The sequence below is a fragment of the Nesoenas mayeri genome (genome assembly GCF_963082525.1).
Source record: "Nesoenas mayeri genome assembly, chromosome: 7".
NCBI classification, from domain to species: Eukaryota; Metazoa; Chordata; class Aves; order Columbiformes; family Columbidae; genus Nesoenas; species Nesoenas mayeri.
The window spans coordinates 19,896,321-19,922,598 of NC_137551.1; the positions used below are offsets into that span (position 1 = coordinate 19,896,321).

Consider the following 26,278-nt stretch of genomic DNA (forward strand, 5'->3'; position numbering starts at 1 on the left):
TAAATAACTTCTGTGATGTTGCTATAGGAAGCCTGGTCACTAATGTTTAAGAAATAATTCATAAAACTACAGTTAAATTAAAAAATAATCAAATATTTCAAGAACTTTTCAACATGTGGAGTAGATGCAGTAGAACTGAAAAAGGAAAACTTAAAAATGGTGGATAACCACAGAAGAACAAGAAACCCAGACAGAACCCAGAAACCCCTGATATACGCTGATATATGCTACACTGCAGAAAGAAGTAATAGCAGTAATGGTAGTAGTATATTTTTCTGCTATGATAGAGGACTGACTACTAGAAGTTTAGTTTTCATGGGTGTATAAAAACTGCAGGAGAAAACTATTAAGGAACTGAGGAGGTTCTGCAGAGTTAGCAGAGCCCTGGTAGCTGGGAAGAACTTAGGAAAATGGTACCAAAGTGTGTTTTAGGACTCTAAGAACAGTAACAACGTAATTTTTTTTTGCATATCTTTTTGTTGCCTACTGTGCCGTTCTCTTCTTCATTTAGTTCTTTTATCCAATTCCTTTATGGTATTATAAGTTGGCCCTGCTGCTTTATCTCGAGTGCCATGTGGTCCTTACTCGGTATTGTACCTTCATGGTATGTTGCAGTCTTCCTGGGCACCTGTTTCTTTTTCTGTATCTTTACTCCCCATTCATGGCTTTTTCCTCCCAGCCACTCTTCTGCCTCTTGCCAGCAGAGCAACCACAGAAACACAAGTTCAATGTACATGTTGTAAACATTTATGTTTATGTAAACATTGTAAATATTTTCAAACATTGCTTTATATAAGCATGAAAAGAGTCTCTTGTAACTTTGTCTCTCTGGCCACAGCTTAACATAAAAGAAAAGGAAAAAAGAAAAAAAAAAGCAGCATTTAATTTTCCACACTGATATGTATACAAAGCAATTGTGCTGCCTTAGATTGAAAGTTGCACCAGATTGAAAGATCATTCAAACAGCTGTCTGAACATAGTCCCACTATGGAACTGAAAATGCAAAATAAGAAGTTCAATGCATGAGGTGATTATTTTGGAAAGATCGAATTACCAAAAAATAGGCTAAGAAGGTAAAAATGTTTGAATTGCTCCAGCATAGCACTGCTACTAGGGTAGTTTCATCATTCACTAATCATTTTCATATTCAGTAAAGTTAATTTCAAATATGGCTATTTAGGACATTGATGATAGTTTTATTTTAGGTGGTTTAAATTTATAAGTTTTCTTGATTGTTCATTCAAAAAACAATTTTAAACCCTCACTAGCAAAACAGAGATGTATCATTTTACTGAAATAACAGAATGTAAATAAATATTGTGCTCTCTCTCTCTTAGTTCAGCATTTTTTTGCAATGCCTAAATGGGTTTGCATAATACTTTTAAAATGATTGTGTTTGTACAAATATCAAACTGTTTCCAGTCCTTGTTTGGAATAGTGTTTAATCAGATTTAAAATGGTAAATGTTCTTTGTAAGGTTATATAATTTCACTCAAGTATGTGAAGGGAACCATCTGCTCATAAGTTATGCAGTTTAAAATACTCAGATTTAAAAAATGCACCTGAAAATTATATTGCATATTATACGAAAGGCCCCTAAATTTTAATAATGACAACTTAGTGAAACCCATGTGAAATATATCAGTTCTGTGCGATCCTTATATTCATCAATGTACACTGATGGGTTTGTGCACATTAGCAATGCAAAGGAACACAGGATAGCCAGCTATTGATGCTAATGCTGTATACTGCCAGTGTTTTAAAAACCCTCATAAACAGGAATCTGCTTCATAAAAATAAGAATAATATCCTTCACCAACACTTCTACTTTGTGGAAAGACTCTGTAGTGTTGTGAAAGATGGATATTTTTTTTTAAGAGGGAGAAGTCAAGTACACTGATATACTAAGAATTCTGCTTTTAAGCAAGACAATGTATGTTTTTTCCCCTCTTACCATAAATACCGCATGACATCTGATGAGGGTTATTTTTTTTTACATGGATTTTTCACGTTCTTCAGATTTTACATAAATTTATTGATTTTATCAAAACAAATCATTCAAACCAGAATGGCTTGGTTAGATGGGTTACAAATTGTCATGCTTATCCTTTGGATACCAGAAAATTCCACTTCTTGTTTTGTATTCAGAGATTTCTCATACACATACTTAATTTTGTCAGTGGTAAAATTGCTTGCTTTCTTACTCCAGTGTAGGCACTAGTTCAATCAGCTACAATTTATTATAGAAAGATATCCATGGCTAATTTGTGTGTGTTAGGTATTAGAAAAGGTATGTATTGTGATTTTACGTTGTGGTAAACCAAAAGATTTTACTTGCTAGTAATGGTAAGTATTAAACTTCAGGTAGACAGCTGTGTTTGCTCATTTCACCTCTGAAAGCTGCATTTCTCGAGTATTATGAAGTTCCTAAAAAATGTATTATAAAAACAGAAGACGTAATTTCTTCCATGTAGCATCACCCACTGAAGTATGTAGCTTGGGAATTGCTGTAAAAGCCTTATAAACTTTAGAGTGGAGGAAATGAGTGTGAAGCAGTACAAATAACAAAACGCTGGGCTTTGCAGGTGGAGGTTCTTAATAGTATCCTCCCTCAATACCACCTCTGTATGAAAGATGAAAGATACTACCTTCTGATAAAAGATAAACAATAAATTAATTCCTATTAAAAAATCGCATAATACGTTCTCTAGCAACTAGATGAAGGCTAGTAAATACTTTTAAATATATATATGAGTTATTATAATCTTGAGTACTGGAAGACTAAAAGAAGAAAAGGAGTAAAGTAAATCCATGGTAAATTTAGGGACACAGTTAATAATCCAAGATGCATTAAGCACTGTTCCATCCTGCGTTCTGCATGAAGCAGGATTCCTGTAGAGTAAATGGTAAACAGTCCCATAATTTACACTTGTAAGGACTTGAAGGTCATGTGCCATAACTTGAGGATCAAGTTCTGTCATGGGTGTCTCTTTTATGTCCTTCATATTTTATTGGTAAAAGCAGCTGAGCCTCAGTAATAAGCTATATCCTGCCCCTGACAAATTCGGAGATTTTTGCCTGCATATAGACCTGATTTTAAATCAGTGGTTGTTCAGTGATTGGGTAATCAAATACGGAGGTTCATATTATATGTTGAATGATTAATATAGATTTCCCATGTTTAAAAGTTCAGGGTGAGTTTGTTTAATTTTTGTGAAGAAAATCCTATACTTTAAAAATGTATATTTCTCCTAATAATTCTGACAGTTGAGTTATAGGAACTTCTCTTTCTAATTGCCTTAAAAAAATACAAATTAAAAAAAGAAATCTGAAAATCAGAAGAGAATCTCTGAAGCCTTCTGGGAACATGATGTCCTGATTAATGAAGGTTTGTCTGTCCTAAATAAAGGTCTATCATTGCCACAGTTCTGAAAAATTTCAAGTTAAGTTAGTAGAAACATTGAATGACACTAATTCACTGACTTCAAAATATTCACAGTATGTTTGAAGATTAACACTGAGTTGTAATATGCCTTTCCCAAATGCATTAGCAATATCTAACTTGAATTCATTTATAAACTTTGATCAAAGTAAGATAAGCCTAAAAACCTTTTGAAAAAGTTTATTGAAAAGAATAGATCTCAGATCTCTGCAGTTAAAATAGTAAGAGGTGATAGAAGAAGACAATTTAAAGAAACCTAAAGCTTTTACAGATCTTTTTGTATTACTGTACTTGAGATCATTGCTAAGCTACAATTTGGCACAATGTTGTCAGTGCTTTTAGGGCACCAGAAAATATTTAAATCTTAAATAAGTATCTATTTAATTTGATATTGTTTACTACTTAATATTAAAGATGCAGTAATCCTGAAGGACATTCATTTTTATCCATCTGAAGGATGAAAAGATGGATGTAATTATCAACTTAAGTGGATCGTTTTTCAATTTATGACTTTTCTTGTGCCTTATAATCATGTGGATTATAGTAATGAAGCCAGGATACTTTTTCTCATACTTTTGAGACTCATCAGCAATGCAGCGGAAATCTATTTATAGGTTTGCTGTGGTGATTTCTCTTCTGAAGGGAGTTTAAAATGAGCCATGTAAACAGAACTATGTAAGTCAATTGTGAAAAAAGTAAACTCAGGAAATAAGGGTTAATATGTTGATATGTAGGTTGTGATCTGACATTAACGTTATATCTAACACAAAAACCTGGTCCAAAAAGTGTTACTGCTCATGCTGATGAATCCTTGCAGTGTATTTTGATCTTCTTGGCAAGGCTACTGCTGTCTGCTCTCTTGGCTGGGCTGTGCTGTCTCCGGTCCCAGAGCCAGCTGGTTCAGGTAGTGCCCGAGCTGTGAAGACCTATCGCTGCCATAGCGTTCACCTGGTAACCAGGCAGCTGGTACCTGATGATGCTTCATCTTCCAGGTAGGTGCTCCTCAGGTGTGATGCAGCTGGGGAGGTGGCTCTGCAAGCCAACCAAGAATGAACTGCTGGAAGAGGAGGTGCCGTTCTGTATCCATCTGGCTGAGGTGTCCAGAAGTCAGAGCCTGCCAGGCTGGAGCTTCCCTTTCATCTCTTCCCCTACTGGAAAACCCCTTTTGGAGGTGGAGATCACACCCAGTTTTGGTGACAGAGAAATTGTGCTGCTTCAAAATACTGTCTGTGCTACTTGCTTGCCAAATTGGAAAAAGCTAAGTTCGACCTCCAGGTAAATTCCATTGCCACCAAGAAATAAATACATATACAGGGTTGTGCCCTGCTTTCTTTTATGTGAGGTGCACCTAGCTCAGGTGTACACAGGAAGCAGCTGAGGAACTTTCATTTGAATGAAGATCTTGAAAACTTTGTTATTTCTTGTGGCAAAAAAGTAGTATGTGCATTATTGGGTATTTGGGGGATCCTGTGGAAGCTCCACAGTCATTTGAGAATGTCAGTGATTCCTATGGAGGCATAACTTTGAGGATATACTCTAGATTGCTTACATATTTATCAATAAATCACAAAATCAAGAGTATTGAGTGTTGTTTTAATTAATATAATGAAGTTTCCTCTAAGCTGTCACACATGATTTTTCCTGAAGATTGCAGTCTTTTCAATTTACCTGCATTTGAGTGTTGTTTGTACATGGTTCATTTTACTGGTGGCCCTTATGAGTAATCACCTCAAATTAATGCCATACCCAAGCTATTCCTGTGTGCATTTATTTAAGACCTTTAGAATATTGTTCTTCGTTATAAAGTTCTTGGAACCGTCAGTTCAATCTGTCAGGGCAGAATAAAATCTTCAGGGTGTTCAGAGCTGGGAAGTGACCTCAGTCAGCTGAGGTCCAGCTTTGATTTTCTGCTCCTTTAAAGCCTATTGATTCAACCAGATCTCCCACCTTCAAAACTATGACAAAAATCCCCTATGGCATTTAAATGGATAACTGATAGTTCAGCTCATTAATTCTGTGTTTGTTTCCTAGCTGGGCTCCAGGACCACATTTAATTTGTGGGAAGTGCTCCCTCAGCACTGTTCTCTGACTGAATTCTCTTCCCTTTCCAGCTGTCTTCACTAAAAAAGCTAGGGCTAGGAAAGCTGTTGCAGATGTTAGCCACAGCGCTCAACAAAAACCTCACTGAATGTAATGACATGACCATTGTTCCCAGCTCCTGTCCTCTGCTCCCTCCTTTCTGACAGTACTGTTGCATTTTAATCATCTCTGTTCTAGTCTCAAACTGACAAAACCTTCCAATAAATCAGTTTTGGGGTACCAGGCTATTCTGCTATTTGAGAAGCCCACGTGCTTTCTGAGAAGTCTCCCTTTCTGGGGCCTATATGATGCATTCAGATTCATCAACCAACAGTCTCTGAATAATTCACAGAAAAACTTTATGGAGACCTGACACTATTCAGACCACGAGAAAGGTCAATTTATACTCCTGGCAGCTGGTAGTTATGACATAAAAGAACTCAAAATCCAAACAGTCTGTAGCATATGCACAGGAACAATTCTGTTTCATTCCTAAATTCATAAACGTGTATAGTGATATGATTGAAATTTTCCATTATCTGACTAAGTGTCTCAGCCTGCTCTTCGCACTTTTCCTCATCTCCAGGAAAAACGTAAATACTGAAGTTTCTAAAGCACGCATGTGCATTATTTTTCTAGACTGGATGGTATCTTTAGATGCTCAGTTCTGTCCCCTGATTCTGCCCCATCCATTATATCTGCCTTTGCCCATTCGCTTTTTAAATTTAGAGATTTATACACTTTCTTTTTCCTTCTTGTTTAGTGAAAGATTTTATTAATGTTTTCTACTCTTCCTGTAAGTCTATTCTTGTCCTGCAAGAGGAGTGAGCATAAACTTCATGGGAGACCAGTGCCTTTTGCAACCTTGTTTTGCTCTTATATACACGTATGCCATCTCAAGGCTGCAAAGGAGTGTTCATACTGACCTTTATCATTTTTTGTTTGCTTGTACAGAGTGTTTGTAGGAGTTTGTCATAACTGTTTATAGCAGTCCTAAACTCTCTATTAAATAAAATTTCAACAAGTAACTGTCCTAGTTTCAAGGTTGCTTCTTAGTGAGGAGTCTGAATTCAGTTGCCTTTTTAGACGTTCTTAGTTAATTTTGATACTGTTTCTCCTGACCATTACATCTTTACTACCTTATGTTAAAATGGATCTGTTAAAAATTGTATTATTGTTTAAAATGTTTAAACAAATATTAATCAAACTGTCATTACCATGCTTGGTATTTTGTACCAAACAAATATTATTTTTTTTGTGTGAGATTCCATGTTTAGCATTTACAGTATCTTAACAGAGCCATTTCTGGAAAATCAGAATAATATCCAAAAACAATATGTAATTTTATTCCAGCATACACAAACAAACCTATTCCAAACTTGAATCACAGATTTAACTGTTTTGTATTACAATTTTTGTTGTGTTTGTTTTTTTTTTTCTTTGTTACCTTTTATTCTGGTTTTGCCCTTGTTTGACCCCCGTGTCTTATAGTGCTGTGGTTTGTACTCGGGTGTTTGTTTGTTGTTGTTGTTTTTCTTCCTCCCATACCTTGTGCTCTTCAGGTGTACACTTCTGTGTTGATTCTGGTTTTACATTTTAGGAATAACCAATTGAGCACTTTGAATTAAGTTTCAGCTAAATTCAAGTTCTCATTCAGAGCTCTTGCAGCAATTAGATGTATCTATAGGGCAGCCAATATTAATGGGTTATGTTTATTTATTTTTGTATTGTGACCTCTACAGCAAAAGTGCATTAAGGCTGTGTGTTTGGGAAGGCTACCCAAGCATGTTCACATGTACAACATTGGACTCTGGTAGTTCTACCTTTGTTGAATACTCTATACCTGTTATCTGATCCTCATCTTTTCTGGTTTTTACCTGTTAGTTATAAAAATCTACAGTAATTACTAAAACAGTAGTTAACCTATTTTCTTTCAATTATCACTAGAATTGAAGCAGGTTTCTTCCAGCTCTTGCCTTCCATACCAAAGTTTTTCAATGAGGGCTGGAGCAGGTGGAATACTGTGTCTTAACGGGTCTGTTGTCCCTTGATCCTCACATCCCATTAGAGCATCCCCATGGTATGCACTCCTGAGTATGTCCTTACCGCTTGAAAGACAGAATGATTTTATAACCTCATTTCTTCAGGAATTCAGTCTTAAAAATGTGATTTGTTTGTACACGCCTGTACTTTGCATATACTAGAGCTATGGCTTGTCTTCCCATCTGCACATTTCTCATTTATTGAACTTGATTGATTTGGGCATCAGAAAAATTAAATGGTAACTTAGATTTTTCATATTCTTCGGCTGTTCTTCATCAGGAGAGGCTCAGAACACTATGTCTGTATAGATGTTCATAAATGGAACCCTTATGTATTTTTAGTTTTGTTTTCTTTTTTTCCTGTTAGTACTAGTGCATTTACATTTTATTCCACATGCTTGTTTTTTTAAATAAAAGTCTATGCCCCCTGAGGGGTGAACTAATGTTTTCTAATTTTCGTAAGCCTTTCCTTGCACTGGTATTGTCTGTAAACACTTGAATCCTTCAGGACCAAAGAATGGAACTCAGTGTCAGTAAACAAATCACGTTTATTTCTTCCTACGTGTTTACACAATGACAAAAATCAAGCCCCCAGGGAATCATGTTGCAAAAAGAAACAGTTGGTTTAAATTAGGTTTCCATGTAAGATATAGCTACTTTTTATGGATGTTGTGGGAACATAAATTGGAAAAAAAATCTGCACACTGATAAAATGCAGCATTGATTTTTATTTGTTTAAATACAAACAGAATCATGTACTAAGTTAATTTTGGATTCTGGCATTAATTAACCACTGAACAGAAGTTGATAGTATGGTCACACTTAGGAAGGTGGTGGTTTTTCTGTTTTGTTTCTTCTTTGTTACTTCATTTGTGGTCTTGCAAATAGTGTGAATGATTTTAAATGTTCAGTGCATATAGAAATTAGCAAATTTGTGAGTTACATACAGCTACCAGTTTTGTTAAGCAAAAATAAAAATTCCAATTTATCAATTTGCACTGTCCATGTTGTAAGAAGCTGGGTTATTCAGTGCGAGGCTGAGATTTGTAAACTGTTAATGAGAATTTACACTGGAGATCTCTCTGGCGGCTTTAGAAATCAGCACTGCCTTAAGCTGTCCATTTTCTTCTGTGGCCTGAATGCATGTTCAGAATATCTTAACATGCAGTAGTTTTTTGTTTAGTATAAGTACTTCTAGAGTAGTTAATGATATGACTGTTCTAATGTGTGTCTGTGTATAAGCTGTGTTTGCAATGCATATATGATTTGGCCATGAGTGTGTAAGCAGAATTATGAGTGATACTCTCCTGATGGAAGGAAACAAAAAAATCCCACATTATCCATCAAGTATGAATGGAAGCTCCAAGTGACATTGTTTTGGCTGACTGTCCTGTCCGTTTTATTTTACAAGGTGAGCTCGTGGGTTACCTGGCTGATCCTGACTGCAGGTTCTATGGAGGAGAAACGAGAAGTCTTCTCATATTTAGTTCATGTGGCAAAATGCTGCTGGAATATGGGCAACTACAATGCTGTAATGGAATTTCTGGCCGGGCTAAGGTACTGGCAACTCATTTTTTAAATGGCTTTTCAGTGACAGATTACACTGCAGATTCTGTTAAGCAGAGATCTCTAGAGAACAATGGACTAAACAGAATCTGTGGCTAAATCACATCATCTCACCCTGTGACTTTCTAGTAATCCCCTTTGGATGAATGAATCATGCTAAAAGCTGTTTTTTTCAAAATGCTCTGGAGGCAGCATTTGTTTTCCTCATACATGCTAAAAACGTTACATTAGAAAACATACATTAAAAAAAAAAAAAAGATATATTTTTTAAATGTCAAAAGAAAATGGGAAAGCAGTTGTGGTTTATCTGATCAACCACAACTAATATAACCTGGGTTTGGAGTTTCCAGAACATGAGCGAAACAGAATTGTGATAATGTTCTGAAAGTGTCAGTCTTGAATTGTAGGGGAAAAAACAAAAACAACAACAAAAACCTAAACAAATGCACACCAAAACTGACAAAACCAAACAAAGAGCTGTACCTCTTTTTTAACCTATCCAGTTTACTTATACTGACTGATGTTGGGATCTCATGCTGTCATGGTCTTATATAGCCAGACCTGCAGTGTCTGAGGACAAAGGCAGCTTGTGGGGTTAAGGGCAGTTTGTTGCTCTCAGCTTTCCCATGGAACCACAGGTTCCCCCGGGCCGGGTGAGCGAGAACACTGTGCCTGTGCACGGGCAGCGAATAGGACTGAACAGGGGTCTTGGCTTTGACCTTCCTTGTATATCGTGTTTGTGTAACAAAGCTCTAAAGTGTTTGTATTGCCACTCTTTGTGGCTCAGTAAGGATTCTCATTGAGCTATTTGTTTATATTTTTGGTTTATAAAACACATTTGAAACACTTGTAGGCATAGGGAGTCTTTGAGCAGAATGCATCCACAGCCTCCAAGCCATGTAATTTGTGAGGGAAAATGCAAAGCCAATTAAGGGCCTTATTTTATATGTAATACATCTGCACAGCACAAGGGAAAGAGGAGAGGAAGGCTAGCGCTGATCAGCAGTGTTTCTGGGACAGGGACAGAAAGTGGGGTTAAGGACATTCTCCTGTTAGCATCTTCACAGACCTTTTGGTATGTCTGGGGCCAGGAGTGGGTGGAAAGGCCATCTCATTGCATAGACACACAGCTCACAAGGTAGGAGACCTCTCAGTGGTACTCGCAGTCCTCAGAGAGCATCAGGAGCTATTTCTGTTTGAAATCAGAGATTCCTTTCATGTGCCGTGCTGCATTGATGCCTGAGAGCTGGAACATGGTCCTGACTTATTTCTGTGAAAAGAAACAATTTATTTTGTGAGACAAATGGCAAAAAAAAATAATCAATGTAAACTACTTTAAATAAATTGAATTTTAAAAAAACTCTTTTGCTAACTTGATAATTCTTCATAATACAACTAAATGAATTTGTAATAAACCATCTGGTTTATTTTTTGCCATTTCCTTAATCTTTTCTTATTTCTTCTCAAGCCGTTATAAATTTAAGGCTATTATACAATGAAAATGTTAGAATGCCTGCTTGTATGTCTTATGTAGCTAGGTTTATATTAAAATGTCAAACGCTACTCCCATAGATCAGACTGCTTGTTTCTCCTTTTTATTTTTGTTCCTTAATAATTCAAAGAGGGGAAAACAGTCCAGAATTTTCATAAAAAGACCTTGATTTCATTCATTCATTTATGAGTAATGATGATAATTTCCTCTGTTACATATATGCTGCAGGTATTGAACTTGAATGTAAATAGTTTTTAATTTTTTTAATAAATGTTGTGATCTCTTTTTGTAATAGGTCAAGAAAAGTTTTAAAAATGTGGCAATTTATGGACCAGTCTGATATTGAAACCATGCGAAGTCTGAAAGATGCTATGGCACAACATGAGTCATCATCTGAATACAGGAAAGTGGTCAACCGGGCACTCAATATTCCAGGCTTTAAAGTCGTTCCTTTCTGTGGTGTATTTTTAAAAGAGCTTTGTGAAGTTTTGGATGGAGCATCAAGCCTCATCAGACTCTGTCCACGGTATAACTGCCAGGATGAAACATTAGAGGTAAATGAGATTGATATTCTAAGAGGTTATGTTCACAGCCATCAAGTGTTTTCTTTTATATTATTTTTATTATTTTACTTTGTATTGTTTATTATTCTATACTAAGGCATCATCTAATTAAAGTTTTCTAAACCACTGTTGCCACATTGTTCAGTTACATGGACTTCCAATTTCATTCCCATAGTTACTGTAGCAATTTAGGTTTGGTTGTTTATACCTAGTTCAATATCAGGGTACTGAGAAATTAACATTAGTGCGAAAAAGATCGTGTTTATGATTTGGGTAAAGTAAGTATGTAAATCTTTAAAGATGTATCTATTTTCTGTTAAGTACTCTGACCTTCCACATAACTCATTGGGAATTGGAAGTGTTTAATTTCCTTAAAAACAGAATTTAAAAGCTCAGTGGATCAAACTTCTCTATGAAAAGAATAAATTCCTTTGAGTTTTATCATTTTGGTTTTAAAAGAAAAATGCCACTGTTACATGAAAAGATGAAGACTGAGGCTTTTAAAAAGTTTTTGGTAGTTATTGGAACTTACATTACTTGGTTTATGGAATGATTTGGTCTGTTTAGGATTGGAAGCGGGTACAAAATCCCATTAGAAGCTAATAGGAAATACATGCTAAATATTGTGAATTCTTGTAAAAATGTCTCCAATGGGTAGATGACGCAATATTTTAGTTATTACTATATTAATCTTTTAGATATCTCTAGTTTGTTTCAGATTACAGTGGACAAGATAATTTCTTGCAACGAGTAGGCCACGATGGTTTAAATAATCCAGAAAAAGAATCAACAGCAATCAGTATCTTTCAAACTATTCGGAGCTGCAGTCGCAGTTTGGAATCTGAAGAGAGTGAAGATAATTTTAGTGAAGGGAACAATTCAAGAAAAAACTCTTTGAAGGACAAAAACCGGTACCAGTAGGTCTCATTTTATTTTCTAGTGTTACCTGCATATTTCATGTTTTTAATCTTTAATTTCCTACTGCCCAGGCTCACTTTTAGAAATCAGGGTGACTTTAACATCTTCCCTTGTATTCATCCTCTTCCAATTCAGAACTTTTCTCCCCTGTACTTACGCTAAGTAGCTGATACTCAAATGCTTGGAAACTCTCTGTATAGTTATATTTTCCCTCATGATGTAATTACTTCCTCTCACGATAAGGGTAAATCCTTTTCATCTTACACACAGAGCTTTAAAAATCCACAGTTACGATTACAATTTTGATCTGTGGTGACAGGAATAGCACCGGGACATATCTGTTATCAGAGCTGAGAACATTATATTCTGAATGCTCGGGCAATGTTCTGCCTCCTTCAAAATAAAGGTTATTTATTATCCTTCAAAAGACCTCTGCTTTTAAGGACATGTTTGTTAGAGGCTTTTAAATTATGTCCAGAAAACTTCTGCAAGTCAGTGGACGTTTTGAATTTACAAGTTGCTGTAGTCCTTTTATTTTGCATAGAAGTTTACTTAATTGTGCCCCATGTAAAAAAAGCCCGGTGTTCAGTAATCTCAGATTTTCACTTCGAAGACCTGGTGTATTATATACTATTCACCAGCAAGAAATATGGTAAATACAAAGTTTAAGACATCACTTGTTTTTCTAAAATGCTTCTTTCCAGTGAAGCTACAGCCCATATAGACAAAGGTGGGTCAGCTTTAAACTAAGTAACTGTGCTAGGGTGACTTAAAATCGAGTAACAGAACTGTACTGTTCAGAGGTGAAGCACTGTAAAGTTACATGAGGGCTTGCAGTGAGCATGCTTTGGTCACTGCTTGAGTTATTTTACTGACAATGTGTATCAGAAGTATCCAACATATTTCAGCTACTTACACATAAAATCTAATAAGTGACTGCCTGAGAAGGAACTACTATCTTCCTGTTTTAAATGCATTTATTTCATTAACATGCAATTCTGAATTTAATTTCAAATAAATAATCATTATTTCCTGAAAGAATGGTTTCTAATAGAATTATTCTCATCTGGCTTTAGTTGCTTCTGGAAAGTGGAGTAGCAGAATAAGCCAAGAAAGACAGACCTACAGACCCCATTTATGCTGTCTCGTGACTTACTTCAGTTCAAATACTTTTTCCAGGAATTATTTTTATTAATTAATATGCTTTAAAACCAGCATGCAACTCACAGCTCAAGTGGAGAATAAGCTAGAGAAGTTAACATTTCACTTGGATGAACAAAGTAGAATTTAAATATAGCAGAACAGTATGGAGAAAATTAAGTTCTCTTTCCTAAGTGTTTATGAAATAATTTCTTGGTAAATTAGTTATTTATGCTTAATATTTAAATATAATCTAGTAAGTTCCACTTTAATTAAGGTAGAAAGTAAATTAAAAAAAACAAGGCTGAAATGAAAGTTTAAAATTTAAATGAACAAAACTGCAGGTAAGTAATTAAAGTTATGTTTCCTGATTCAGGCTGCAGTTTTTAATTTTAACAGTATAATTACTTGTAGAAAAATACTTCTGAAAGCGTTAATTTAGCTCAAGTACCTCAAAGACTTTGGAAGTTCCTTATTCACCCTCTGTCTCTTTCCTGGGCATTCCAAGAGCTGGATGAGGCACAGGAGCAAACTGCTGCAGGGGCAGAAGGACCATATGAGGCTGCAATGTTTGGTTTATTTTTAATGCTACGAACAACTAAAGAGTTCTAAGGAAGAAACTAGGTCTCTTTCTTGTGAGACCTAAGTCATATTGGCATACAGTATTATAAAATCCGAATTATATGATAATTATGTCTTACCTGATAATTGTAGTATTGTGGTCATAAAGGCAGAAAAATGTATAACAAGTTTCTCATTACTTTAAAATTGCAAGGAAGATATTCAGTTAGTTTGCCTAATGCTTTTTTGGAAGCTGGCAGGTTAGTTTGATTTGAAGAAAATGAAAGACATCTAATAAAATCAGTGGGTAGAATTACTTTTCCATTTGTGTTAGCAAATAAACTCTATCACTCTGTAATCAGTGACATGTCTAATCACCCTGAAATTCTGTACATGCCAGATAAATATAAAACTCTGGTCTTTATTAGAACAGTTCTCAAATATATAGAAAGAGATAAGAAAAAAAAAAAGTTTGAAATACAGTTTGTATAGAATTGTTAATCAAATGACCTATTAATATACTCTAAAGTTTGAGGCATCACTTTATTAGCCTGATCTCATAATCAATTTAAGCTTTCCTAATTACAGTAAATACCTTTTAAAATACTAAGGGAAAACCTCAAGTTCTTTCCTTTTCATATCCTCTGCAATTTTCCTCTCTAAAACTGTTTTAACATTTTCTTTCTCCTTTCTTTTCATTTCCTTGCATCTCAGTGCAGCACATGTAACGAAAGCTTCTGATTCAAACCGAGTTCTGTAAGTGTGTTCCAAATAACTAAGAGCTGTGTCGCTGCCGGCAGCTGATGTCAGAGGTTGTTTCTGTATCTGGCTGTGTGTGTGTGCTTGGCTTACCTGCTTCCTGTACATGTTATCTGCAGAATGCCAGTGCTGTCAAAGGTGAAATAAGGCAAAAACGAAGCTCGGCTGTTTCTGTCTCCACTAAACAAGACTCTTCCAGCCATGCACATCTAGTCTCAGAATACATTTTCTAGCATTTTTGCAGAGATTTTTTTGATTGTTTTGAGGGCATAGTGGAGAAAGAGTTGCTTGAAAATCTTAATCTTGTGTAATACGGTTAAGTATTTTAATATACATGTGTCTGTTAAGAGTCTAGTGAGACCATTTATACCAGGTCCATTATAATGCATGACCTTTATTTTTAGGAAGATTTCTTAAGAAAATAGAGCTACAGTTAAGGCTGATACAGTTATTCTTCCTTTGTCACTCTTCTCGCCACAAGCAATAAATCCTCAACCTGTTGGCCAATTTTGACTAAATTGGGCAGAGAGGTAGAGATCTCACTGATAAATAAATTCATAGAGGAATCAGTAGATTTGATGTATGGAATAAGGGAAAAATTCAAATTAATTAGTGCCCTGGATAGGGAAGAGTTTGAGGAAGGAGCTAATGGTTATCCATGCTGTTTAGCTTTGGGAGGTAGTATATGTGACTTGGAATAAGTAACAACATGGATCATCTTTTGCTCAGCTGGCAGGACATGGGCAGATGCTGAGAGACTGTGGCAATATGAAGGGGAAGCACTGAGGATATTAAGACAAGATGCCTTGAAGAATATGCAGAGGAAGCTGGTTTGGATTTTATTGGCCAGATATCCTTAGGAAAATGTGCTTCATTAGTTCTGCTGTGCATGGAACAGTTTGCTCTTTTTTGTGTTCATTAAAGCAGTATCAAAATATTGAACATTTGTGCATCCATACATGTTAGAAGCTACTGCAGGGAAGAAATTTTATTTAAACTACCTCATTTATTAGTTCAGTACTTTGCTCTGTATTAACTGTTTCTAATTATGGTAAAATATTTCAAAAATTTTGGTTGCTGCCTACAAGTTTCATGTTAATATTTTGCTTAAGTAAAAGTAAATTTTCTAATGGAAAGTATCTGATAAAATTCTTGGTGCATTCTTATGAGGAAGGTATGTATTTAACCACTATTTTACAAATGTTAAATAGTGAATTATATAATGTGAAAGGTCTGCATATTAAATCAATAACAGAACAGAGGTTAGAAGACCTGACTTCAGTCCACTAGATCCTACTAACAGTTTCCACTTATGATACTTGATATTTCAACTGAAGCAATCTTATGCTGTGGATTTAGAAACGGGAATCATTTGGCTTTAGGATCCAAATGGCCTTTTTTTATTGTTAATGTAATGTTTGGAAAGTTCTAAGAAAATACAATTATATTGTTACAGGAGTTATAATTAGTCATAGCAGCAACTATTAATTCATTCAAAATTGCAATAACATAAATTGTAATAATTCAAAAACTACAAATGTTCCCCTAAGTCCAACTTATATAGCAATGATAGTATTCTTTTTATTTAAACTGCAGCAGAAAAATATTCATCAATCATAGTATAAATCAGCACATGTATCACTGTAAGTCTCTCATCTTTGTTTACATACAGATTTATAATCGGAGATCTTTCAGATTCTGAAAGTGATATATTTGAGCAGTTGAAGGAGTGGGACACAAATTCAACAGAAGAGCAACAAAATGCTTTCTGCCATGGAATAGAACTCATCCCTTGGTACGTGTTGTCTATCAAGGCTGACGTCCATCAATTCATGCAACAAGGGGCAACCGTCATTCATTATGACCAGGAGACACATCTCTCAGCACGGTGCTTTCTTCAGCTTCAGCCTGATAATAGTACTTTGACTTGGACAAAACCCACAACGGTTTGCCCTGCAAATGCTAAGGCAAAACTGAGTGTGCTGGGTAATACTGCTGAGCTTGGTAAATACCAGTTTCCTGGTAATACTGGACTGGTGGAAGGTTTTTTGGACTTGTTTTCAGCCAAGGCGGTATATATGGGACATTCTGGCATTGATATGCACACTGTGTGTGTTCAAAATAAACTTTGTAATATGTCCCTTGAAGAAAATGGTATAACACTACTTTATGGACTTCAGACTACTGATAACAGGTTGCTGCACTTTGTTGCTCCAAAATATACTGCCAGAATGCTGTATGATGGATTGCTGGAGTTGACTAAAGCTGTAAGAAAAATGAGGAGATTCCCTGATCAAAGACTGCAGTGGCTACGGAAACAGTATGTCAGCCTTTATCAGGTAAAAGATGCTGTGATTTTGTGTGAGAAAAGTTCAAATATGTCAACAACTTAATGTAATGCGGTTAGTTTATTTTGTAAGCAAGCTAAGATTAAAGATGAGCATCAAAAATCTCCAACTTTGTAACACAACTTAAGTCAATAAGATCTGATTCTGTACATAATGTTCTGTCAAGCCTTGCATGTTTTCCATACACTGAAGTTAAATCTCTTTTTATTATGAAGCTCTTCATATGTTTGGAGTTTTGGAATAAGTATTTTATTAAAGAAAAAGCAATGGCTGTACTTGAGCAGGATACTGAAGTACTGAGTGATGGGCCAAAAAAAAGCAAAGTAGCAAACAAAATAGCCCTTTCGTATTCATGCAGTAATTAAAAATTGACTCCTCTTGATGTTTTGTCTTTAAATGTTTCCTTAGAGATGTCTACATTATTGCTTAAGAAAATGTGTCTGGTTTTGTTCTCCTTGTTCTGTTAATGCTGGGAATTTTTGTAGGAGGATGGAAGGTTTGAAGGCCCAACCTTGGCTCAGGCTGTTGAACTGTTCGGAGGCAGACGATGGAGTGCAAGAAACACAAGCACGGGAACTCTCACCAAAAGCTCTGAGAAACCAAGTGTACAGAGGAACAACACTCTGGGAATAAGCACAGCTAAGAAAAAGAAAAAAGTACTCATAAGGGTAGAATATTTTGTTATTAATGTATTTTTTTGCTTATCTAGCTGATTTGTGTCCTTCCTGCAGTTATTGTGTAGCTAACTATATTCTGGACCAGATATAAGAAGTTAGATGATAGTTTTAAAGCTCTTTATTGTACTTCCAGGTTTTGGGCTTATTTTCCATTAGCGTGTGTTTCTTTTCTCATGCTTGAAGCATTCTCATGACATGGGGGCACTGGAGCTAGCAGAAGGGGACAGAATCTTGTTGAGACCTTTAGGTGCTACCTCAGTATAAACGTAAAATATTGGCAATAATAAAAATATTCACATGCAAAATGATATTTGGAGGCTGGTGTCAGTTTCTTTGCTCCTTTTAAACTTTGCTCCTTTTAGTTTTCATGTTCCCAAACCCATCATCACGGTTATTCTCCTGCAGGCTAGCACACAGTTTTATCTTATGTGGCTGACAGGAACACCGAACGTCGTCTAGCAGTTTCCTCTTTTTTCCTGGACTCAACCACTTTTGGCAATAGCCAGGATGGAGGAAAATGCTGGGACTAGCAGCTCTAGGCTCTCCACATGTTCTAGTGGGCAGGTAGGGGAGATCCTCAGATGGCAAGATCCACCCGCTTAGGGCTTCCATGCACCAGCAGAATAGTGTAAAACCAGCTGCACCGTTTTAGAGAGACATGGTCGTTGTCTTCTGTGTGACATCAAACTGAGGTAACACCTGATGGTCCCGTAATTCACTATGTATCCTGTTTAGTTGTCTCTTTTCTACTGACATCAGCCTTATAGTAGTCTTTTTCAAAAAGAATAGCTGATTTATCTCATGGTTTTGTTAAAGATTGCATTGATAAAGAATGGGAAAAGTAGTGGTTTGGGGATGTTTATTATGGTGCTCATTATTTCTAGGGTGAAAGTGGAGAGGCCACTGATGATGAAATGGCAACTCGGAAGGCAAAAAGCTGTAAGGAATATCGCAGCAGAAGTGGTTCAGATCCTCAAGATATTGATGAACAAGAAGAACCAGGTAGATATATAGCTTCATTACTTAAAAGTCCCTCAGTTTTGCTGAAAGTCTTTCTATACAGACATGTTTTATGGTGTTAAAAATACATTTAAGATAGAAAACTACGGTTGAAACTCCAAATGCTATAAACTCTTAAATTAATTTCTGTTGTTCTGTTCTTTTGTTTAGTTTCAATAGCGCTTCCTTTCGATTCAGATGAAATGGGTATATAAGTGGTGTTCAGAACGTATCTTTTTTAATATCTTGGGACAAATCTAGAATCCCTTTAGTGTCTTACTATGTGTTACTGAATTATAATATGGGTCTCTTGGACAAAAGCATTTTTATTGGGCCAGATGTTGTAATTGTGCTGCAAGCTTTTGTTTTCTCCATAGATCAAAATATTATTATTAGTGCTTCTCCATCTAACAACCTGCCATCAAGAAGAGCTCACTCTTTGACAGCATCTGGATCTCCTACTTTAGGAGCTACATCTTCACCAGCAAGACCAGTCTCCTCTCCTGTAATGTCTTCAAGCAAGAGTCAGTCGAGGTAAGGACAAAGTCAATGCTTTGACTTAAAAAAAAGTTACTCTTACTTTATTATTATCAAACGTGGAGTTTGTGCCAAGCCATTGAAATGTGATAAAAACAATGCCAGAAATGTCATTAGCCTTTTGATAGACATCTAAAACACATTGCAGAACAACATGTAACATCTAAGCTGAAATCCCATGAATCTGTGGATGGTTTTGTAGCAATTCCCTGAGCAGCATGCTTCAGTTTGTGTCTGTTACAGAAGCAGATTGGAATGCTGTTCCAAAACTACACAAATATAGAGTTTAACTCTTTCTCCAGATCTTCTCCAAATCATAGTTACAGATGTCTTCTGTATAATGAAAAACAACAGAAATGCTATAGATGTCTCAACTCAAGTTCTGAGGTTTCTCAGCATGAGTAATTTCTACCTGGGGGAGTATTAATTTTTGCTGACATTCCTGGTGATGATTGCAGTACTGTCTCAGGGAACTGGAGGAAGAGGTTTTAAATCTTTCTCTTATAGGCCTTTTCTTGAATATTCATCCTTTTTGTGTCATTTAGGCAGTGCAAAAGGTCATACTGTGGTTGTGCAGTGCTACAGTGCACTGGTATTGATTCTATGAGTGGTAATAATTGTGGTGTGATAGTAGTTGTAGTAATAATAATATAACAACAATGTGGGGCTTGTGGATGGTACTTTATGATTTACAAGAAGACAGTCTCAACAGAGACCTTGCAGTATCTTTTAACTGAATGAATATTTGAGGTATCATTATGAGTATGAATCTTGGGTTTTCCAGGAGACCAGTGGTGAACAATGGAAGAGATTAGAGACTACTGCTGCTGGTAGAATGTTATTTTTGAATAGGCATGTCTTATGTAATGGTTTATGTTGTGCTTGTCTTAGGGATTTTTTTTACACTTAAAAAATGTTTGGCAATAGCTGTGAGCAGTAGAGCCACCTGTGGACATCTGTGGTTGGCTGCTTCTCCTTTTAACACTGCCGAGACTCTTACTATGCTCTTTACTTTTTGTTCTTTGCTGTCACTCACAACCATGGGATGAACATGATGGACTAGAATTTATCTCTGTCAGACACTTACCTTTATTTTTTTTAAAGATTGGAACAGCTTTCTTTTACATTAAACTGAAGAAATACTGATTACTACCTCTTGAAAATGCATCTGTTTTGCGAATCTGTTTTTTGCTTTTATGCCAAAATAATTGTTGTTCTCTAAATGAGATTAAAAGGCTCAACAGAGAACTCACATTCCTGGGGGAAGGACAGCTAATGTTCCTCTAAATCCTCTCAGTCCTGGGTTTCTGTACAGATCCCTGAACAGCTTAGCACTCTGGGCCTCCCCGAGCTAGGACACATTTTCTCTGGTAAGGTTGTCTAGAAGCTCAATGGTGTCACTTGATAGAGCTCTCCTCGACTTGATGACCCTTCTTGCTAGAATTTGTTCAGGATACAGCTGTATGGCTGTTTCATCTGTCCTGAGGGAAATCTTCCTCAGAATGCCATTATGTGTTTTATCCATTGCCTTGACCCAGTTTTCATGAGCCATTAAGAGACTTGGAACACTGGAGAGTTTTATTCTTGGTATTTACCCTTCAGACCCTTCATAGGTCTGAATTGTGCTTGCCAGTTTTCATGTGTGTGGACATTTCACGTGTGCTGAAAGAAAAAGGTATCTGTAGTGCGTTAAGTGCAACCAGTAAGTCTAAGCTGTCAAATGTTTTGCTCTCTGTTGTGCTGCAAAGTCCTGTGATCATCCACCCTGTATTAATTCACTCCTGAGATCTCCTTTAGAATAAAGCAACTTGTTGCCTCCAAGAGGGAATTTAGGTGCAGTTCTGGGAGTAATTCCTCCAGAGTCTTGTGTAATTAGATAGTATGCATGGAGAGCTTACTCAGTCTCAAACTACCTATAATATACTGTCTTGCAGGACATGATCCCCGCAAGAATTGTACCTTCAGGAAATCCACCCACACTCAGGGCATGTCTTGTTGCTTTGTGTTACATTATTCAAAGGCAGTCTGTCAGCCAAGAGCACATGCCACATCTAATTTCAGCTAGTTCAGATAAAACACACACACCAGAAATGAAAATTATGTCTTAGAGACAGGCAAGCACCATGGGGGACCAAACAAGACCTTAGCCAATTATTGGGCAGTACAGAGCAATGTGAACTTGAGCTTTTCTGCCCCCCTCAGAAAAAGTGGCAGGATGGATGCCTTTAGCAGTGCAGATGTAACTGACAGAGGAGCAGACTGGGCACAGATCCACAAACTATGGTACGTACAGACAGCAAGCAGTGCAATAGTCTTCTTGGGAGCTGCTAGCCTTAGTAGTAGTGACACACGAGCAAAGTAAGTTTGGAAACCCACACAGGCTGAACACAGACATCTTTTGTTTCCTTTTGCTTTGCTGTTAGTTTTGCAGTCTCATAAAAATCAAGTTATATACTTAAGTTATACTCAACCAGTTTTGTTGGTGGCATCATAAATTAAGATAAATGAAGTACCCATTTTCCAAAGTAGCAAAGTTGGAATGACCTAGATAATGAAATAACTAGGAAATACGGGATCCACTGGGAGTGCTCATGTGCATACTCTGCACAGATTAGAGCCAACAGAGTTTATAAATGCAGATTAGCATCTGGATTTAGACTCAAACATAGACAAGGCTTAATAGTTGGAGGCAGTGTTGGACGTGAGCTGGTTGTCCACGTTAGGTAAGTGCATGATCCCTCACAGAACACAGAGCTTAGGAGAGCAGGGAGCAGAGATTACTACGGGGCTCTGCAGAAGCCTTTTTGCAGCACAGAAAGCTGAGCTGGTAACAATGATGGTTAGCTGCAGTTTAGCAGCTAGGAGGAGGAGAACAAGAGAGATTTTTAGTCCCTTTTCTCTTTCTCTTGCTGTATATGTGCATTAAATTTCCCTGACCAGTCACGTAGATCAATGTCTCCAGCAAGTGAGAAGTGCTAAATAAAATAAAATTTCTTAAAATGAAAAAAAAGTCTAAATATGATGATAGCCATCTTTGTTGTACGTTTTAAATAACAGTTCTTACAGGTGGAGAATGAAGAACAGTATTTTTATTTTTATAACTCAGAACCTTGATATTCCTGACCTCCTTACAAATAGTTTACATTGAGAATAAATCCTTATACAATCCAGATGTCCAGATAATTTCTAAATACAGGTAGCCTGCAGTTGTCTCCTGTCGTTCTTTCAAAGCAGATGTGCATCCAGTAAATTCCCAAGTTCTTTGGAAATCTGATGCTGCCTGTTGTAAGGTGGAGGAAGCAGGAGAAATCGTGGTAACACCACTGGGAAACAGCAGGTTATGGAAAACTGGAGATGGGGGCTGATTTGCAAAGAGAGGGTAAACTGCCCTTCTCATTAGCTGTATACACATATAATCCAGACAGCTGCTAATTACAGTTTAGTTGTTGTTAGCAATAAGGTTTTCTTGGGTGGGGGGGAGGTTGGTGTTTCTTTGGCTTTTTTTAAACAACTTGTATTTATTACCTGTGGGACGATTGTGGAAAATACAGTTTAGTGATCATATCTGGTGAGATGCTGAACATTATTGTCTGCTGCTGGTCTTCCATTCAGTACTCTACAGTTCTAGTCTATTTTCTGGATTCAAGAGTATTTCCTCATCACAGTTTATTTTTCTTATCTGATAAAAATGTTAGGAATGATTTTAGCCAAAATTTATATGCAGCCTATCAGCACTTGCCATAGTGATGTCAAACAAATGGAACATTATCAACTGAAGTAGATGGTATTTTTAATACTTTTAAATCACATTCTGGTTTCAATTGCAAGCATCCATCCCAGGCCAGGAGTGAACTGAGGAATCTGATCTAGCATATTTATGTAAAAAGTCATCTGCTTGTAGCAAGTGAACAGGAAAACAAGCTGATCCTGGTTTTCCATCACTGCTCTTGGAACTATTTGTACTGAACCTGACAGAACTCATAGATTAATGGATTTGTAGATTTGATTACAGAGCAATGAAGTCTGACACGTGGTCACCTAGTCTGACATTTTGAAAAAAATACTGTAACTTCTGGAGTTAGTTTTGGTTTGAACTAGAAAACTCATTATATTTGTGCTGGCTGCTTAGATCCCTCAATTTTCAGGATGCTAATGGATCCCATTCCTGCAATGTGTGTTCATAGGTGTTTAGGCCCATCCTGCTGTCATCATTGCAACTCAGTACATGAAATTCACTTGTTCATACTGCTCAAGGAATAGTTCATGTCATGGCCTAACTACACTTACTAGTGTATATCCTGTGTAGCCTCAAGATTTTGGGATGTGGTGTTTGGAAATGTACTGGTTCTGCTTCAAAAACTTTGTTCAGCTGCACGACTTAGGTTAGCAATTGCAGTTATAATGAAATTGGCTGGGCTTTGTGTTATGAAGTCAACTAAACAGGTAGCTGTTTGTGCGATCATTTTATGCCTTTGCTCTCAAGAAATTCCAGCCTGCTTTCCTTCAGCCCACAAAGCTGAAAGGAAGAAATCATTAGAACCAAATTTCTAGAAGGAAATGGCCTCCAGAGGCTACTGTCCAAGCCTAGAAGAAGAGGACTGTAGTGTGACCTGTCTTTGAGGTATCTGGTGATAATCCTGACTGTTCTTGGGAAGTACTCAGGAAACCCATGGGCTGGGAAACAATGAGGGTTGAGTGCCAGGAAAGGGGAAGGGTTGTCCTTCTTAAAAATCTGCTCCTTAAATGATCCCAGATATTAAAAAAAAAAAACAGGTGCATAAGGAAAATATTTGTTTTTCATGTGTATCAAGTCTGAATATTACTATTTTATTTTAACAGCACAGAGCTTTAAGGAATTCTAGATCCTTTTTATTTTTCCCCTTAGCAAATCTTCAAGAAACCTCATAAACAGCCTGCACTACGGAAATGCTGAAATTGTTTTCTTTAAAGGGAAAATAAGAATGCTGTGATTTTGCTATTTCCATCAGACCCTTTTGCACACGGGAGAGTTTTAAATACTATGCATATACATTACTAATTCTGACAAAGTCTGCAGTTGTCAGGAGGGAATAGTTGCTATAAAAGAAGGTACAAACTGTCATTGTGCATCTTGTAATATACTGCTTTATTTGCTTCTTCCAGATATTGGTAATAAATACATTAAAGGAAAGCACAAATAAAGTGTTAATGCAGTAATGCGTAATATTTCAATAAGTGGAAATTTAACAGAACGAAACTATAGCAGTGTCTTTCTGATTTAGCACATGGAGCAGCAGTAGCTGGCATGGCCGCGTTAAAGGAGGAATGAAGGGGTTTCAAAACTTCATGGTGTCTGACAGTAACATGACTTTTGTGGAGTTTGTAGAGCTCTTCAAATCTTTCAGGTAAAATATATTTTTATTCTGCACTGATCTCATTCATTCAAGTTTATAAAAGAGAAAAAAATGAACTTTTCAACTCTTTTTGCAGTGTCCGTAGCCGCAAGGATCTGAAAGACCTATTTGATATCTATGCTGTGCCTTGCAATAGATCCAGTTCAGAGCCTGCTCCACTTTACACTAATTTGAAGATTGATGAGAATAGCAGTGGATTCCAGCCTGATTTAGGTTTGTTGAAGAGGAAAATGCAGCGATTAGACTGCTGAACAGCTTCAGTTATTTGCCTTCAGAAAAAGCGTGTCAGTCAGTCTCATAAAGAACTGTCAGTTAAAAGTTTAAGTAAAGGATTCCTGCCATCCTCTCATACCTGCTTAGCAGGATGTAAGACAGGTTCTCACTTCAGAAATGAAGGGGCAGAAAAGTATTCCTGCTTGATATTAGTCATATATGTTTGTAACTGGTATAGTAGAGGCATAGAACTCATTGCTGAGCCTCTGGACTCAACACAGGGTTATCTATCTGGTTGCAGGAGCTCTAGAAGAGCTAAAACACCGAGCAAATGCAGGGAAGAGAAATGAGGAGGCTGTGCCCTGTGTCTCATTTGGTTTTGTAGTAGATCTGCTTTATGTGAGACAAGGGGGAAAGAAACCTCTGTCCCCCTTTACATTCCCCACTTATCTTATTCTAAGTCTGGAGGTTTGTCCGCATTTAAAGAAAACAGTCTTTCTGCCAAGCAGCCTGTGGGGAGGGTACAGTACAATTGGCATATGGGGCTGCAAGAAGATAAATGGTGATTGCACAGGAAGGGTATGGGGTTGCACGCAGCGAAGGAGAGTCTCTGAGGCTGGATGTGGTGGTGAGGGGAAGCAGGAGAGTCCTGAGTGACAGTGCCTGAGAGGGGATGAATCCATATTAAAGGTTCCAGGATTTTGTTTGTAGTAATTGAACACTTCTAGTTCACTCCCACTGTTTTCACACACCCTTAATGCTCTTTCTTCTATTAGTGAATAGAAACAAGATGTTTTTCTTCTAATTTACTATGTCACTGCTAAAATACGCAGATGATAATGTGTTTTATGTATGACATTATATGCTATATAGTATATATAGTAGACATATAGCTTGTATTTATATTTCCTTTTTTTTTTTTCCTTAAGATTTGTTGACTAGGAATGTTTCAGACCTTGGTTTGTTTATTAAGAGCAGGCAGCAACTATCAGACAACCAGAGGCAAATATCTGATGCTATTGCTGCTGCCAGTATCGTAACCAATGGTACTGGAGTTGAAAGCACATCGCTAGGAATATTTGGAGTGGGAATCCAGCAGCTAAACGACTTCTTAGTGAATTGCCAAGGAGAACACTGCACCTATGATGAAATCCTCAGTATTATCCAGGTCTGTAATACAAACATCTTGCAAATTCTTTACTTGAAGTCTTGTAACTTCTGTTTTCTCCACTAGCGTTGTGTGCCTTGTAGCGAGAACAGCATGTATGTGTGGATATCTCCTTTCACACTCATGTTGTCACTACAGTTTACTTGAATTAAAAAGTTAATACTGTCTTTATTCTGAGATATAAAATTGTGCAGATGTCCATTAATACATTCATAAAAATAAAAAAAATGCCAATAAACAGTTTTATTTGCTATGTATGCTTATCCAGAAAAGGGATTTCCCTAGTCACCACTTGGGAAAAGTGTTTATGACAGTGCATTGTTTTCTCCTTGTCTATGACCACCTTTGATAGAGCTTAACCCTAACTTGGAATTTAAAAGA

The 26,278-nt window shown here is 36.7% G+C and overlaps 1 protein-coding gene across 1 annotated transcript in view; it reads left to right on the plus strand.

The window, feature by feature from the left end:
* PLCE1 (phospholipase C epsilon 1) overlaps positions 1–26,278 on the plus strand; it is a gene marked incomplete at its 5' end in the record, with an annotated part of 125,438 nt that overhangs the window by 75,246 nt on the left and 23,914 nt on the right. Inside the window, 10 exon segments of the mRNA XM_080348222.1 lie at positions 8,975–9,120; positions 10,917–11,175; positions 11,893–12,101; positions 16,235–16,901; positions 17,396–17,578; positions 18,472–18,589; positions 18,964–19,120; positions 24,385–24,507; positions 24,593–24,729; positions 25,659–25,897. Of these exon segments, the coding sequence (XP_080204348.1) occupies positions 8,975–9,120; positions 10,917–11,175; positions 11,893–12,101; positions 16,235–16,901; positions 17,396–17,578; positions 18,472–18,589; positions 18,964–19,120; positions 24,385–24,507; positions 24,593–24,729; positions 25,659–25,897 (2,238 nt within the window).